This window comes from Chiloscyllium plagiosum, unplaced genomic scaffold, assembly GCF_037043375.1.
Source record: "Chiloscyllium plagiosum isolate Xiang-an unplaced genomic scaffold, Cpla_swu_hap1 HiC_scaffold_25, whole genome shotgun sequence".
NCBI lineage: Eukaryota > Metazoa > Chordata > Chondrichthyes > Orectolobiformes > Hemiscylliidae > Chiloscyllium > Chiloscyllium plagiosum.
Window position 1 is genome coordinate 44962820 of NW_028270163.1, and position 15775 is coordinate 44978594.

Here is a 15775-nt window from a genome sequence, read left to right on the forward strand (position 1 = left end):
TGAGAGAAGATCCCTTCAAAGCCAGGTTTAGTGGTCCCTATCAAATTGAGAAACAGTTGAGTCAGGTAAACTATCTGGTAAAGATGCCGGATAGGAAAAAAACTGTATCTGGTATGTCATGTGAATATGTTGAAACCTTATTATAATAGAGAGGGGGAACTGGAGAAACAAGTGTTAGTTACTGCCCTGTAGAATGAGGAATCAAATCCAGACGTCATGGAATTTGATGTGCCTCAAAATACATTAAATAATGAGGAAGTCCTTGAGGAGTGGGATAGGTTAGTAAACTATCAGGCGCAAAGAACGCAGTTGAAAGCTTTGTTGCAGTAGTATGAGGATATATGCGGGAATAAGATGGGGACGACTAATGTTATTGTGCATGAGATATAAGTAGGGAATCTTGTTCTGATAAAACAAACCCCTATCAACTTAATCTTTTCAAAGCCAGACAGGTCCACAAGGAAGTGGATGCGATGGTCAACGAAGGTATCATCAAACTGAGTCAGAGTAAGTGGAGTTCGCTGATTGTGTTAGTTCCCAAACCTGTTGGGATTCAATGATTTTGTGTGGACTATCGGAACATCAAAGCCGTAAAAAGAAATCAGACTCAAACCCAATACCAAGATTGAGGACTATGTAGAGATAATTAGACAAGTCACTTACATCACAAAGCCGGACTTACTACGTGATTACTGGCAGATACCTTCATCAGAGAAAGCAAAAGAAACTTCTGTGTTTGAAATCCCAAATGGGCTATATCAATTTAAAGTGATGTCCTTTGGAATGAAGAATGCACCAGCCATATTCCAAAGACTCAAACAGAGTTGTGGCTGGGTTAACAAACTGTGCAGTCTATCTGGATGATGTAGCAATCTTTATTGAGTCCTGGAAAGATCACATGGTACATTTGGTAGAGCTCTTTGAACAAATAAGAGAAGCAACTAAGAGAATCCGCGAAGGTAGAGATGATGTTCTTGGGACATAACATCGGTCATGGGAGGTTGACCCCAAGGAATGCAAAGATGAAGGCTTTCGAGGAATGTCCACAACCAACCTCGAAGAAAAATGTGCTTCAATGTTTGGAACTAAGTGTATTGGCACCGCTAATAGATTCATTGAAGAAGAACGCAAAATTTCGTTGGACAGAACAATGCCAGAAGGCACTTGACAATTTAAAAACAGTATTAACCACCATACCAGCTTTCACTCTACCAAGTGTTTTGAAATCCTTCAACTTTGCAATTGATGCCAGTGACATCGGAGTTGGGGCTGCTCTGCTACAGGATGATAGTGATGGAATTGAATAGCCAGTTGGTTCCTTTTCAAAGAAACTCAACATCCACCAGGGAAAATACTAGACCATTGAAAAGAAATTCGAGGAACCTCAATTATCCAGATATCAATTATCCAAATTTTGGATTATCTGAACAAGATATCAAGGTCATATAAAAACATTACCTCAAAAAGGGAAGTGAATTTGGACGAGCTGTACGGAAGATGATGTGAAAGCACTGGCAAAAACAAAGAAACACAAGTACCTCAAGCAATAACGACTTTTGTTTTACGTAGGAGTTAGTTACAAGGTCTTTTGCAAAAGTAAGTGCTTTATTCCTGTCACGGGCCGTTTATGCAAAAAATGGCAGAGAAAGTAAACATATGCGTGAGGCAGTGTTTCTATCTTTCTATTGCAAAACTGAGTTCAACGGTAACTGACAAATGCTCTTATGATTGTAGCAGCTGATCGGGACCTTTTTTAATACTGGGATTTCATATATTTATGCGATGGTAAGGATTTAGTCATTCTCAGTTTATCCTGCAATTTGCAGAATGCAAAAATTAGTTTGTTTAAATAGCAGATTCATCAAAATTATAGATTTAAACAAACTCTCTGGTAGAGCACAGCGTTAGATCAGTATGGCTTTCCTTGTTTAAGGTCAAATCGATTATCCGAATAATCAATTATCCAAACAAAATATTGCCTGCCTAACTCATTTGCATAATCGAGGTTCTTCTGTATTGAGTTTGGTACTGGCCTTAAAACATTTTAATGTTTATGTGACAAATAATGTGTCAGAGACAGTTGTGTACATGGATCACAATCCTCTTTCATTTGTGGAACAATTTAAAGACAGGAATATGAGACTTTTCGTTGGAGTCCTATGTTACAGACATTTAATCTACAAATTGTACACGTTGCGGATCGTAAGAATGTGATAGCAGATGTGTTATTGCGGATTTAACAGATAAAGTATACATAAGATGTGTGTGTGTGTGCAGAAATTAATATGAATTAATGTCCTATGTATTTCATTGTCGTGGGGTTAAGAATTAGAAAAAAAATGCAGCCATTTTTTCATTATGATGGTTCATTTTTTTCTTAAGGTAGGAGATCTTATGAAGGTGAAGGCATGTACTGTGCCTTTAAGAGAGCGCAAAAGCTGTTTTGCACTGAGAGCTTGCAGGCACTTGTCATGGGACTGACTAGCAATCTCAGAGCGTACTGGAAATTTGAAAATATGTAACGTTTGGCTGTAAAACAAATACTTGAATTTTGGTTGCTATTTTCACAACAATTCAAATTGAACCTGTTTAACTATGCCCCAGGATACTAAAAACCTGATTTTGAAGTTATTGTTTTGTCAACATTAAACCAATGAAACGATCTGCTGCTGAGGGTATAAGGAAGCAGACATTTTGACAATTAGACAGAGAGACCAACTGCCATTGCAGATTAACTGCCAGCAACACAGTCTCTATCAAAGATACCTTTTTCATAAAAATCATCTTTGCAGCAAAAGACCAAACATGACCCAGGAAGATCTACAACCAGAAGAAGACAGACATCGACAACAACAGCTTTTGAAATTAAGTTGATGTAATTTTAATACAGGTTTTATCAGAACAGTATATTGTTATAATGTTGGAGATAGATAACAAAGAGTTAACAGAAAGGGGGGCTTAGAGTTATGAATAGCTGTTGTTTAATGTTCACTTTTAGAATTAAGGAATAAATTGATATTATTTTTCTTTACATAGAGGAATTTGGGAGTTCTCTGTCACACATACTTTAACAGATTATGAGGTGAGGTGAGCTTTTCTGGGTGTTTGGTTTAATTAACAGAAGGGTTCACTGCCATAGCATAACAAGGCTAAAACATGTCAATTTTCAGAAAGTTGATCCTACACACCAGAGAGATGCATGGTTCCAGATACAACTTTTTTAATGAATTGATTATTTCAGCTGACGAAGTCAATTGCTGCTGCAATTTTCAAATCAGGAATAGCTTCTGAAAGCACACTCTGCGTTTGTGTGTCCTATACGCTACTTGATCTGCTCAATATAGTTCACATAATGTGGTTTGGAAGCCACATCTTTGTACATCCCACTGAATAACAATAGCAAATAGCCAGTCGTATCTCTGTTCAATATAGGTGCCCATCTGGGATATGTTGAGATGGTTTAAGAGATGAGGATGGAACTGCAAATAATTATGCAGTTCCAGTTAAAGAACTTCCAGACTACTTGCTAAGAAATGTGGGTTAGAGGAATCCCACATTGCGAGATGAATTGCTCTGGTACTGTGTGTGGTAATTCTACCCTTCCTAAACAGCAGAGGGGACTCAGCGCACAAAAGAAATTTCAACGTGTGGAAATGATTTGTAGCAGCCCCCTTTATTCACTGGTTTAAAAACACAGACGCTAGACATTCCAAACCCATCACAACTATTAGCACTGATCCATCAGGGTTTGTGCAGGAATGGGATTGTGTTGTTCTATGTCCCGCTCCACTGAAATAGAGGGAAAATAGCCTACAGAACTGATTATTCTGAAATACCACAGATGGAAAAGTGTAATTGTCGAAACATTATGTTGTAGTTCCCAAATTGAAGTTCCCTTTTAAAATAACCAGTTATCTGGAAACACAATGTAGTCTTTGGGTTATTTCACATCTGGCTCCTTTGTAGGAAGCCCTTCCAACCTCTCAAGCTCGAATCCTGATCAACTGGCAGGTGAACAAGTTGGCACCAAGGTTCAACATTACAGTGTTCCAACCCATGCTGGAGATCACAGGCTGGCTGACCGCTGTACTTTCTCAATCCCTGTTGTAGCAAAGGGGGATAATGGCAAAAAAACCCATGTGAAAGCAATTCCTTCAGATAAGAAGCTGCTTTCAATGACCGCTCGCTAGGGGCTGGGCCCCTCATAACCTCAAACCTCAGAAGTTTCCAGAAATTTTTTCGCCGTTGCACTTCGAGATCACATGGCAACATATTTTGAAAACGATACACTTCCTCGGAGCACGGAGTGTTCTTTTTAAATAATAAAAAAAAGCATGCTTGTCATCACCTGTGACATCCACAATGATTTTTTTTGGTTATACGTCGATGCAGATTACACACACGTGGAATGAGAAAGCCACAGAACAACACTGCATTTAAAATGTAGCCTTTCTCTGCCACTTACTCCATGTCAATGTGGCTAGGATTTCCAAAATAAAAAACAATAAAATCTGCTCTTGAAAGAGAAACTAATAAAGTGTTGAAGGGTAGGGAGTGATTGATGCTAATGCTGCAAATGATCAACACCCCTCAAGACAGGCTCTTACAACTGCTACTTTAACCTGTTCATTTCAATACTCAGCCTGTTGCCTGGAATGTACTTTGCTGCTATCATTTCAACTCAAAAAGTGAGTAGCCTTTAAAAACACTATGCTGTAAACCACTCTGGGATACCCGATATAAATGCCAGCTCTTTCTATCCTAAACAATTTCTATTATTTGAAAACAAATTTTCTTATTAATAAATTATCTAAGAGTTCAGACCCTAGTAAGGGGTCAATGTTACTAGAAACAGTAACATACAAAGTCTCATTTCCTCATAGCGTACAAGAAGCATTACTAAATATTCGGTGCGATCTTGGAAAAGCCAGCAAGGACTTTAGTGTGGCAGAGTGAACATTTCTAAACTTGTGGGCTCAGTTCTAGTTCATCGATAGATAACAAGAACATTTGAGATTTAAATTTGTGAGAAACATCAGTTACAGGACAAATGCGAACTAGGAACATAGTACGCTGTGGAACAAACTGCATTTCTGTCATTCCCTCCTGACAAAGACAAATTATGATCGCTGCCTTGATTTGTTGTCTCTCTGTTTGGGACACTGAGTAAGTCCAGTTGCTGGGTTATTGAAGTTAGGAAACTGAAGACCCTCCTTTTCCAAAATCTCTCCTTTGAAGGAACAAAGTGAACAACATCAGACAAAGTTAAACTTCAAAAAGGCAATCAGCTGCCTGACACTGTGCAGGGTAAAGCATGGTCTACTGAGGAGGTGGCAAGGCACAAGGTCAGACTTGCTTGCCCTCAAAGTTGTTTAAGGTGTGAGTGATCACAGCAGAATGAGGGAAACCGAATATTTGAGAACCTAGAGGCTAAGCAATGGGATCTCTCTTCAACCAATGAGGTTTAAAGTTTCGGAAATTAATTGAGGGAAGAGGGTGATTGAGGAGGAAGTTAATTCAATGTCAAATCAAATAATGAACCAGCAATGAGGAGGAGGAAAGATGGGGTTGCGTAAGAGAGATAAAAGGAGACAAAAAAGGAACGTTGGGAAAAAAAATTCAATATTTTTAAGTTAGAATGTTTCAGACTTGAACAAGCTTCCACACTTGTCATAATTCATTTTTAGTTACGAGGCAAGTGGCAGTTCTTACCACCCAGTTCTTAAAAAGGTATTTGTGTTTATAACAAATGGGCATAATTTTGAACTGAGTTTAATGGGCGAATGTAGTAAGTTCCTCAAAAAACCGAGTGCATGTAGCTCCAAAGCTGCAATGGTATTTTTGTGGCAGTAAACGTAACTCAAAGCAATAACTCCTGGTCTTCATAGTTAACTGCAAATCAGCACTCTACCCTGCTTGAGGTTGCTGTACAATTTACTCAAATAATACTGTCTCATTATTCCAATAGCAAATTCTGGCTCACAAAACTAAAAGTACTGGAAATATCCAATAAACTGCTTCTGTGGAATATAGAAGCTCTACAAAGTCCATGATGCTGAAAATGGTAAAACTGTAGTCACCTCACAAAGAGTTAATCCAGGCTGATTTATAGACAGAGCAAAAAGAGCACTGTTGCACAGAGGCTCCTGGCACTCAAAGGCAACTACTGATTTGTTATTGTCGCAACATCACTGTCATCTCATCTGCTTTATCACAATACCGTTGTCAAGAGTTCATGTTCAAAGGAATAAAGATCAATGAGGCTCTCAAATTCCTCTTACTCACCCTCTTACCAATTCTGGGTACTGCCATTGCAATCAAATCATTGAGCTGTAGGCACAGCTGTCAAATTCAACCAAGCTTCAATTTAAGAAAGTGCTGCTTTCTCATCAGAATCAAGCCTGAACCACTTTGTACAAACGACCCCAACAGGAGCAAATCTTGTGAGGATGTGCTTTAAAAATACATACCTCTAACCAGCAACACTATTCATGGCTTTGGTTTGCATTGCATATCTAGAATTGGTTTGGGATGGTAGAGAAGGGAGGAAGCTATTTCATCCTTAATTGACAGACAGCTACTGGTCACTAGCAGAAATGAACCCAGGGCCCAGATGCAACAGGATGTAATAAACATTACTATAGGCACATCAGAGCAAACTACAGGAAACATTGATGTTGTGATAACCGTTGATGTTATCACACCCATTCAACACCTTTTTTTATATACCATAGTTCAGACATAATTTTAACACAAATAGGGTATGGTACGGGTGCAGCAGAGCACCAAAGAGCATGCCCTGGAGAGGACAGTCTATACCATGGTGATTAACAGGGTCTCTCTTTAGGGAGACTCAGGCTTATTGGCCAAGGACCCTGTCAATCAGGACAGTCAGTGTCCAAAGCAGCCAATCAGACATGTTGACCATTTCAACTGGCAGGCTCATCTCGGGGAGGCAATGGCCTAGTGATATTATCACCCAACTTAGTGATCCAGAAACCCAGGTAATGCTCTGGGAACACAGATTCGGATTCCGCCATGACAGACGGCGGACTTTGAATATAATGAAAGTCTGGAATTAAGAATCTAATGATGACTGTGAAACCAATGTCAATCGTCAGGAAAGCCTCACTAATGAAACTGCTGTCCTTACCAGGTATGGGCTACATGTGACTCCAGACCCATAGTAATGTGGCTAACTCTTAATTAGCCTTTTAGGGTTTGACAATAAATGCTGGACAGCGAAGCCCTCATCCCATGAATGAATTCCTTTTAAAAAAAATCAAATAATAGTGGCTATTGTTCTGAACAATAGCCATCACTGGCCAAGTAAGATGTGTCAGACTTCATGTCAGATTTTGAGATTGTTTGGTTGGACATGGCTAGAAGCTAACAGAGGGTTAGGTAATTGAAAGCATCAAGTACATCAGCTGTACCTTGGAAAAACCTTCTTGGCCTGCTTGTTGTGTACAGTCTTGCTCTGAACCTATCTGACCTGACAGCCTGACCTCTGACCTCCCTCCTACTCTATGGTATCCCATGACAGCTGAGGTTTCCTTCACCTCCCCTGATCTTCTGGAATACCTACCTCTCAATGGTGTCTCAGGAATGATGGCGCCTTCATCCAGCTGCCTGCCCACCAACCCCAGCCCCACCTCCCAAACTAACCTTCTCCCTTTCACTTCCCAACAGTTCAAAGGTAGAACAAGTGGAGAGTGTGTCAAGCTCCTGGGAGTGGTTATCCACAACAAGCTTTCTTGGACTCTTCATGTGGACGCACTGGTTACAAGGCTCAACAACGTCTCTCTTCCTCAGATAGCTGAGAAAATTAGGCATGACGGTGATTACCCTTGCCAACTTTTATAGGTGCACCATCGTGAGCATTCTGTTTGATGTATTCCTACCTGCAATGGCAACTATACCATTCAAGATCGGAGACGGTTACAGAGAGTGGTGAACGTGACCTGGACAATCACAAAGGCCAACCTCCCATTTATAGAATCCATCAACCAGGCCCACTGTCAAGGAAAAGCCGCCAGCATTCTCAAAGATCCACTCCACCCTGGCAATGCTTTTCTACAACCTCCATCATCAGGGAGAAGGTACAGAAGCCTGAACACATGCACCAGCCGGTTTCAAAACAGTTTCTACCCTGCTGTTGTTAAAATACAGAATGGACTCACAGACTCTTAGCATTCCCCTGTACCTGTGTTTTTATTTTGTTGTTGTTTACCTATTATTTATTTATCTATGCTACTTAACTCTCTGATCTGCCTGTAGCGCACATAAGTCAAAGCTTTTCACTGTGCACATGACAATAAGTTCAATTCCCAAACGATGCTTTATGTGAGTAGCTGACGGCAAGTCTGAGAATGAAAGAGCACGAGTGAGCGGGGGTGGGGGGCATAAAGGAGGGAGGAATTCAGAGAGAAAGTGGAGGAAGGAGACAGATGGGGGAGGAGACAGGGAACAGTGACAGAGGTGGGCAATAGACAGAGTCAGGGGGGAGTGGATGATGATGGACAGAAGAGGCTGAGAGTGACAGCGAGGGCAGAGAACGATCTGTGGGTGTGGGAAGAGACCATGGAGGACGAGAAGAAACAGAGAGGGGAGTGTCAGGTGGGAGGAGGCATAAGGAGGTAGAGACAGGAAGAACATGAAACAACATAGAGAGAGAGACCAACAGACAGGGAAAAACACAAGCAGACAGAAAGAGAGAGAGAGAGAGACCAAGAGAGCTTAGAGACAAACAAACAACACCCACCCACAGAGGTTGTTCACAGCCGATGTACATACACACCCTACTCCTCTATCCTCATAAATCAATCCATCTACAGTACTTTGTCATCCGACTGCATGTTCCATACTGGGCGTTTGTAAGATTGTTTACTTTCAATTTAAAATCTGAAAATATTTGTCAATAAATGCAAAGTGTAATTTTAGTGTTGACAAAGCAAAGACTTTTGATTTTGATTTTAATGTCATGTGTACTCGAGTACAGGGACGCAGGAGTATAGTGCAAAGTATACGATGTTGCCACTCCCAATGCCATCTTAGATACAAAGGTACCCAGATACAAAATCTTAGGCACAAAGTAAAAAATTGCAGAAATATAACTAAAAGTTTAACATTGCAGTCCTTAAGTGCTTAGCCATGCTGGGCTCACACTCCCCACAAGGATTTGATCTGCTCCATGTTGGGCTCAATCTCCACATGTTGGGCTTGATCACCATCACAATCTGGATATTGCTGTCCAGATACTGCACTGGGACACATTCAAAACTTGCATAGTTGTTTGTCTACAATGAACAACCAAGGTGCATACATTTGTCAGACAAAGCAGTAGTTGTAAACTGTTTTGTATTGAAACCTGCGGTTTTGATGGGCTTTATAAATAATGGCACAGAGAACAAAATCCAAAATGTTTTGCTCAACACTTATAAAACAGTTTGACACAAAATGCCAATGGGTCTCAATTCTGTGCGTTGAAGGATGTGAAGAGGGGGTGGTTTTAGAGGCTGGTGGGTGGAATAACAGGCTTGAAAATAGGTGAAACACCAGGGCACATGATTCCTCACCCCATAGCTGTCTCAATGCAAGTAAAATGGACTCCTGAAGTCAGTTTAGCATAGAATATTCTTCATTTCTGGAATAGTGTAGAACTGAATTAATTTTTCAATTATTAGTTCAATTTAATTAAACATTTAGTTAAAAGCAAAGTGTTAATATGGTCAATGAAAGACACTGGCGACATGGTCTTTTGTCTGTGAATACAAGACTATGTATCATGTGGAGTGACACATCACTTCAGGTCAAAAAAAAACAAAGCTGGAGGCTTCCATTTGTATCAGGAGTCGCACACCAGGTTATAGTCCAACAGGCTTATTGAAATAACAAGCTTTCGGAGCGCTGCTCCTTCATGAATGCCACATGAAGGAGCAGTGCTCCGAAAACTTGTAACTTCAAATAAGCCTGTTAGACTATAAACTAGTATTATGTGATTTCTGACTTTGCCCACCCCAGTCAAACACCAGTATCCCCACACCATGGCTTTCATTTAGGACTCAAGCTAATAGATAGAGTGCTGGAGAAAACTCATTTTACAATTGCTATAAACTGTAATGACCTTTGAAGTGAAACAGTTTTTTTTAGTTTGAAGGCATAGTTCTATGCTCCAAAATATCCAGTTAGCTTTGTCAAATGATTGTTTTTAAAAAGAACTAGTAGCAGGCCTCTATATCAAAAATGTATGCACAAAACTTTGGAATTAGCTTCTGTAATTAGTGTTATAGTCACATAGTTATTTGACCTTTTATGTAGATAAAATGAACTCCTGAACTCAGTTTAGCATAGAATATTCTCATTTCTGGAGTAGGGTAGGTCGGAGTTCATTTTTCAATTATTAGTTGAACATTGCTTGAATGCATCATGTGGTCTTACATGTGTATTTGTGTGACTTCAGTTTTAACACGCTGGTAGTCTCTACGCATTGATACTTATACAGACTCAACATAAAATTTTATGTCGGAACAGCTTGTACTCTTGTTATTTTTAGTTAACTAGGTCCGGGCAGCATCAGGAAGTGCAGGCATTTCATTGCCAGCTTTAGGATTCTCAACTAACAAGGAAAAAAATAGAAAGAAAAGGATTTTGTTTTTACATAAATGACATCAGAGAACCATTCTGTACATAGCAAGAAGTGATCTCGGGAGGATGACCATGAATCTTAAGAAACCAGATATAAAATGGATGTACAATGCCTCAGCAATGCAGGACTGACCATGTGCTCTACATGTGTTGGGAGATCAGAGTTCAGAAAGCCTCTGATCATGCTCAGGGGTACTGGCTAGTCACCTTTGGTGGTTAAATGCACAGAAAGAAAAGTCAGAAGAACAACAGAGCTTGAGACATGTCCAGTCAGCTAGCAGTCACAGGCTGGTGTTTCAATGTGAACCAAATGAACTACTGTCTTATTCTCATCATTCTTTTGTGATAAACTTAAATCAATTCAATAAAACTTGTGAAAACACACTTATAACAGGAGTGGTTATGTAGCTAGTCAGCACCTTTAGATTGGCTCTTAAAATCTCAGTCATAAATTGTAATTGACTTTGATCTTACAATTAAAGTTACACTGAACACTCTGGAATCCAGTTCCAAAATGCCTTCAACTACTTTGATCCGTACACCAGTTCCTTCAGACAAAAGACAGTGACGTTTTATAAACAGGAATACTTATTCTGACTGGATGAACGTAGAAGCCTAAATGTTCGCCCATAATGCTCAATATTCAGGTGCAAATTGGCTCAAGGAACACCAAATATTAGGTCTCAGGCCTGATTCCCATCAAACAGGTGTGCTGCTAAGATCCCAGACAACTCATCAGGACAGAGGATCTTTGATTCCAGGTCCAATAGGTCTTGAGATAGATGGTGGGGCCTGACCACTCCCTTCCCAACTATACATCAAGATTAACTATTATCAACAAACATTGCGGTAGCATCCATGAGCACCTTTAAGGACAGTTCGAACATTTATTCCCAACAGATCAGCCAGTTCAATGTGATAAAGGATTTCAGACCGTCTTACTATCATCAACCCAATTTGCTCACTAAATTCAAAACAATTCCCACATCACAACCAGTCTCTAGCTGGGAAATGCAATTTATGATTGATAAATTCGTCCTTACCATAAGTTCTGCATAGGTTGGTCTGTCTTTGGAATTTTTCTTTAAGCTGCAACAGATATACAAAAAGTCATCTTAGTCAAATATCATACATATATCATGTTCATTATTTGCTGTTCATGTGATTGGATTCTTCCAGGTTTACAGGGTATCAAATCATGAACAAATACAATGGGTGGCACTCAGGCTGCATGCTTCAGTGAGAACTTTCAGAGCAGATGTTCATTTTAGGTAAAGATGCTGCTGATTTCTGCTCTTCATCACAGCTTTGGGTCAATACTTGGCAGGAGCAGTGACCACAGAGTCATGGGAATATTACAGCACAGTCTGTGCTGGCTCTTTCAAAGGCAATCCAGTTAGTGTGACTCACCTGCCCTTTTCCCAAAAACCTCTGATCTTCTCTCTGAAGTATTTATTCTATTTCCTTTTGAAAGCTGCAGTTAAAAGTGCTTCCATCACAGCCTATTAGGCAATGCACTCTGAATCCTAACCACTCAATGTGGTTGCCCTGGGTCCTTTGTCAATCATCTCAAATAAGAACACTGTCGCCATCAGAAAGGGCTTCTCTTAATTTGCTCCATTTAAATTTACCAGGACTTTAAGTGCCCATGCATTTCTCCCCTTAGTCTTCCTTGTTCCAAGGAAAAGAATTGCGGGTTCTCTAGTTTATTTGGATACCTGTGATTCCTTATCCCTGGAACAATTCTAATAAGTTACCCCGTACCTTTTTCCCAAAGCCTTCATTCTTTCCTAAATTGTAGTGCCCAGAATCAGACACAATGCTGTACTACACTTGGAGCCAAAATGGTGTTTTACTTATGTTTAGCAAAACCACATGACTTCTGCACTCTATGACTTTATTTATAAATTCCAAAATGTTTTATTGAAAACCTTGTTAACCAGTCCTGCCAAAGATTTGATCAATACCAGCCCAACAATTCTCTGTATGTTCATCCTTCTTAGAATTGTACCATTTATCTTCCATTGGCTCTCCTCACAACTCCTAACAAAATATCTGTCATCCCACCCTTTTCTGTTTGAAGTTCACTTACCCCACATCAGCCCTCTCAGCAATCTGGTTATATCCTTTGTTCTTGTCTTCCACACCATTTACTACCCTTTCCAGCGTAATGTCAACAGAGAAGATGAGATTCAGTGTAGAACTCAGATGACACTGTTGACGTTGGAGGTGAACTACACTGTCAATTGTCCTTCCCAGACTTGGGTATCCAGTCCCAAGACTTGGTATTCTCTACAGTACCTCATAACGAGGCTGTGAGTTTTAAACTGAATTCAGTAATTTTGTGTTTACAAAGTACAAGGCAGAATGACAATGGCACTGTAAATTACATTTCCGCTGTGTATGGGCTCAAATATGGCAAGTTAAACTCGTAAAGATATTCAATCTAAACTACAGAACGGTGGAATAGACAAAGAAAGATTAAAGAGAAGAGACATGGGCGTTATACTCTTTGCACTGTACGTAGACAGTTTCAGGGAGAACTTTGTTTTATTCATTCATGGAATGTAGGTGTCACTGGCTATCCCTCACTGCCCTTGGGAAGGTGGTAGTGAATTGCTGCTGTAGGTAGATCCACAATGCCCTTAGGGAGGGAATTCCACGATTTGGACCCACTGATAGTGAACGAACAGCAATAGAAGGAACAGCAAGTCAGGATAGTGTGTGGTTTGGAGGGGAATTTACAGATGGTGTTTCCGTGTACCTGCTGTCCTTGTCCTTCTGGATGGAAATAGTCATGGGTTTGAAAGGTGCTGTCTTAGGATCCTTGGTGAATTTCTGGAGAATGACAGCCAGACAGAACTGTACAAATAACGATAACAACCAGCACCATGGAATAATGCAAATAAAATATCTCATTTGAAGAACTTAAACAAAAGATTAGTCTGAGACAATGGTTATTTGGATGGAGGTTTCCTTTCTACCTCTGAGGACGATGGTTATGAAGTGTTCAACTAGCACAAGTCACTAAGAATGCAAACAAAATCTCCCTATTTCTTTTGCACCAATCACTCCTTCAGCAAGTACAATCTGGTCAATACAGGAATAATGGGAAGGTAAAATATTGCTTATAATCGTGTAAACAATGAAGAAAACACTTAAAAGGGAGAAATATTGAAAAATGATGCATTTGCAGTCAAGAGAAATGTTGCAAATCCATAAGGAAACTATATATTTATAATGTGAATAGCCTGGAAGGAAGGGGAATAGGACACAATAAAAGTTCTGTGAAATAGCTAAACTGTATTCCAACAAGAGAAAACTTAGTGATATTTTTTACTCTGTCAGTTATGTGTGCACTCAGCAGTTATGCTGTTTTGCAGTAATACTGCCAACTGGACCAGAGTGAACGACAGAAGTTCACAAGTAATTAACTTTGGTTAGGATATTAATTTAGCTTAATCTGCCAGGCAGAAACTGATGGGATTGATTCACACCCTGCCCTATGTCATGCTTCATTGACTTTTGTCTGACTTCTGCCTGATAAAACTACAGAAGATTCTCATTAAACAGAGCAAAGTGGTAGGTTTGAAATTACAAATTATTATATTTGATGAAACCAATGCATTCCAATGCTGAACAACAGTTTCTCACCTCATCAGCCACATGGCACATTGCTTCGTGCATTGTCCTACATTTTATCACATTAATTGAGATTGCAACAGAGCACAGTAAATCCCAGGATACCTGTGAGTAATGTGTTGGCTCTGCAGTGGTTGAGTAGCTTTGAAGCAGACCTTCATTCACCAGAGAATTGTGATGTGCCAAGCAACAAAAATTGATTCCAATAGCAACAGCATCAGAAGGTCAATAACTGGTTCAGTGGCCCACAGACCCTGGCTGTGACTCAGGCCTTACAACAACACAAATAACCACTAGATAGCCGCAGAGAAAGCCAAATGCTGCAATGAATTGCATCTCCTCACGAAACAATCTACTTGGGCACATATTTCAAAGACATGATATAAGATTCATTCAATGCCAAGAGTCGCTTTGAGTTTACTGGAGAAATCTTAAGGCTCACAGCTCTGTAGTAAGTGGGTCATTGTATCTAAACTACAGCGAGTGCAACTTCCCTCTCTCTACACCTCCTGAAATGCACTCCCCCTGAACTCAAAGTGGATATCTATAATGGAACAAACTATAACTTGTGCGTCGGAAAGCATACAAATCACTGATTGATTACGTAGATGAGACGCATTCAGATAGTTACAATTCAATCCTCTTAAGGGCAGCCTACATTATGTCATTTGTGTGTTTGTCAAAGGTTATTCCTTCCAGAGAAGATATAAAAGGATTTACGAAGTTATTTTGTACTGATTCTCTGAACTGCCTTTGAAATTGTGCTTTCTTTTCTCCCCCAATTCGAATGTAAAATAAAACCCTCAAAACTTCTAAATGATGTAAGGTAAGAGCGTCACTGTGTTGGAATACCTGAAAGCCATTCTCAATCATTGCTGTCCAACAGCAGCCAACTAAATCAAGAGGACGTCTCAGATAATCGCAATTTCCAACTAGCAATCTCAGCAACCACTTATGGGTTTGTTATGGTGCATTTGTAGCATCTCCGTCTCTGAGCCAGGAGACCCAGGTTCAAGTCCCACTTGCTCCAGAGGTATGTTACAACATCCCGGAACAGGTAATTTCAATAAACTGAGCTCACAGCAATCACTCCATACTGACAGAGCTGGAACCTATCTTTAATCCAGGAGTCTCTGATACTAAAGGCAATGAAGACAGCAACTCCATCATGGATCAGGGATTGAATATAGCATAGAAACAGAGGCACAAGTAAGCTATTTAATGCCTTGAGTCTGTTCTGCTATTCCAAATTATGGCTGGTCATCCAAATCAATGCCATTTCCCTGTGTTAACCTAATACCCTTTGGTGTCATCATAATCTAAAAATCTCTCAATAGAAATTTATATCCTTTGATTCCTCGCTTCATTCCCAATTCCCTCTAAGCTGCCTGGCTATGCAGCTGCTCAGATGTACATACTGACATTCAGTTCCGGATGTCGCTTGCAGACAGTAGAGGTCTGCAAAGCAGCATGAAGGATTATGGGC

The 15775-nt window shown here is 40.0% G+C and overlaps 1 protein-coding gene across 3 annotated transcripts in view; it reads right to left on the minus strand.

Moving 5' to 3' along the window:
• Window positions 1-15775, minus strand: part of map2k6 (mitogen-activated protein kinase kinase 6) — a 133297-nt gene that overhangs the window by 19559 nt on the left and 97963 nt on the right. For all 3 annotated transcript variants that reach the window (XM_043714914.2, XM_088000680.1, XM_088000681.1), the window contains one exon: window positions 11691-11736. In XM_043714914.2, the coding sequence (XP_043570849.1) occupies window positions 11691-11736 (46 nt within the window). The remainder of the gene's footprint in view (window positions 1-11690; window positions 11737-15775) is intronic.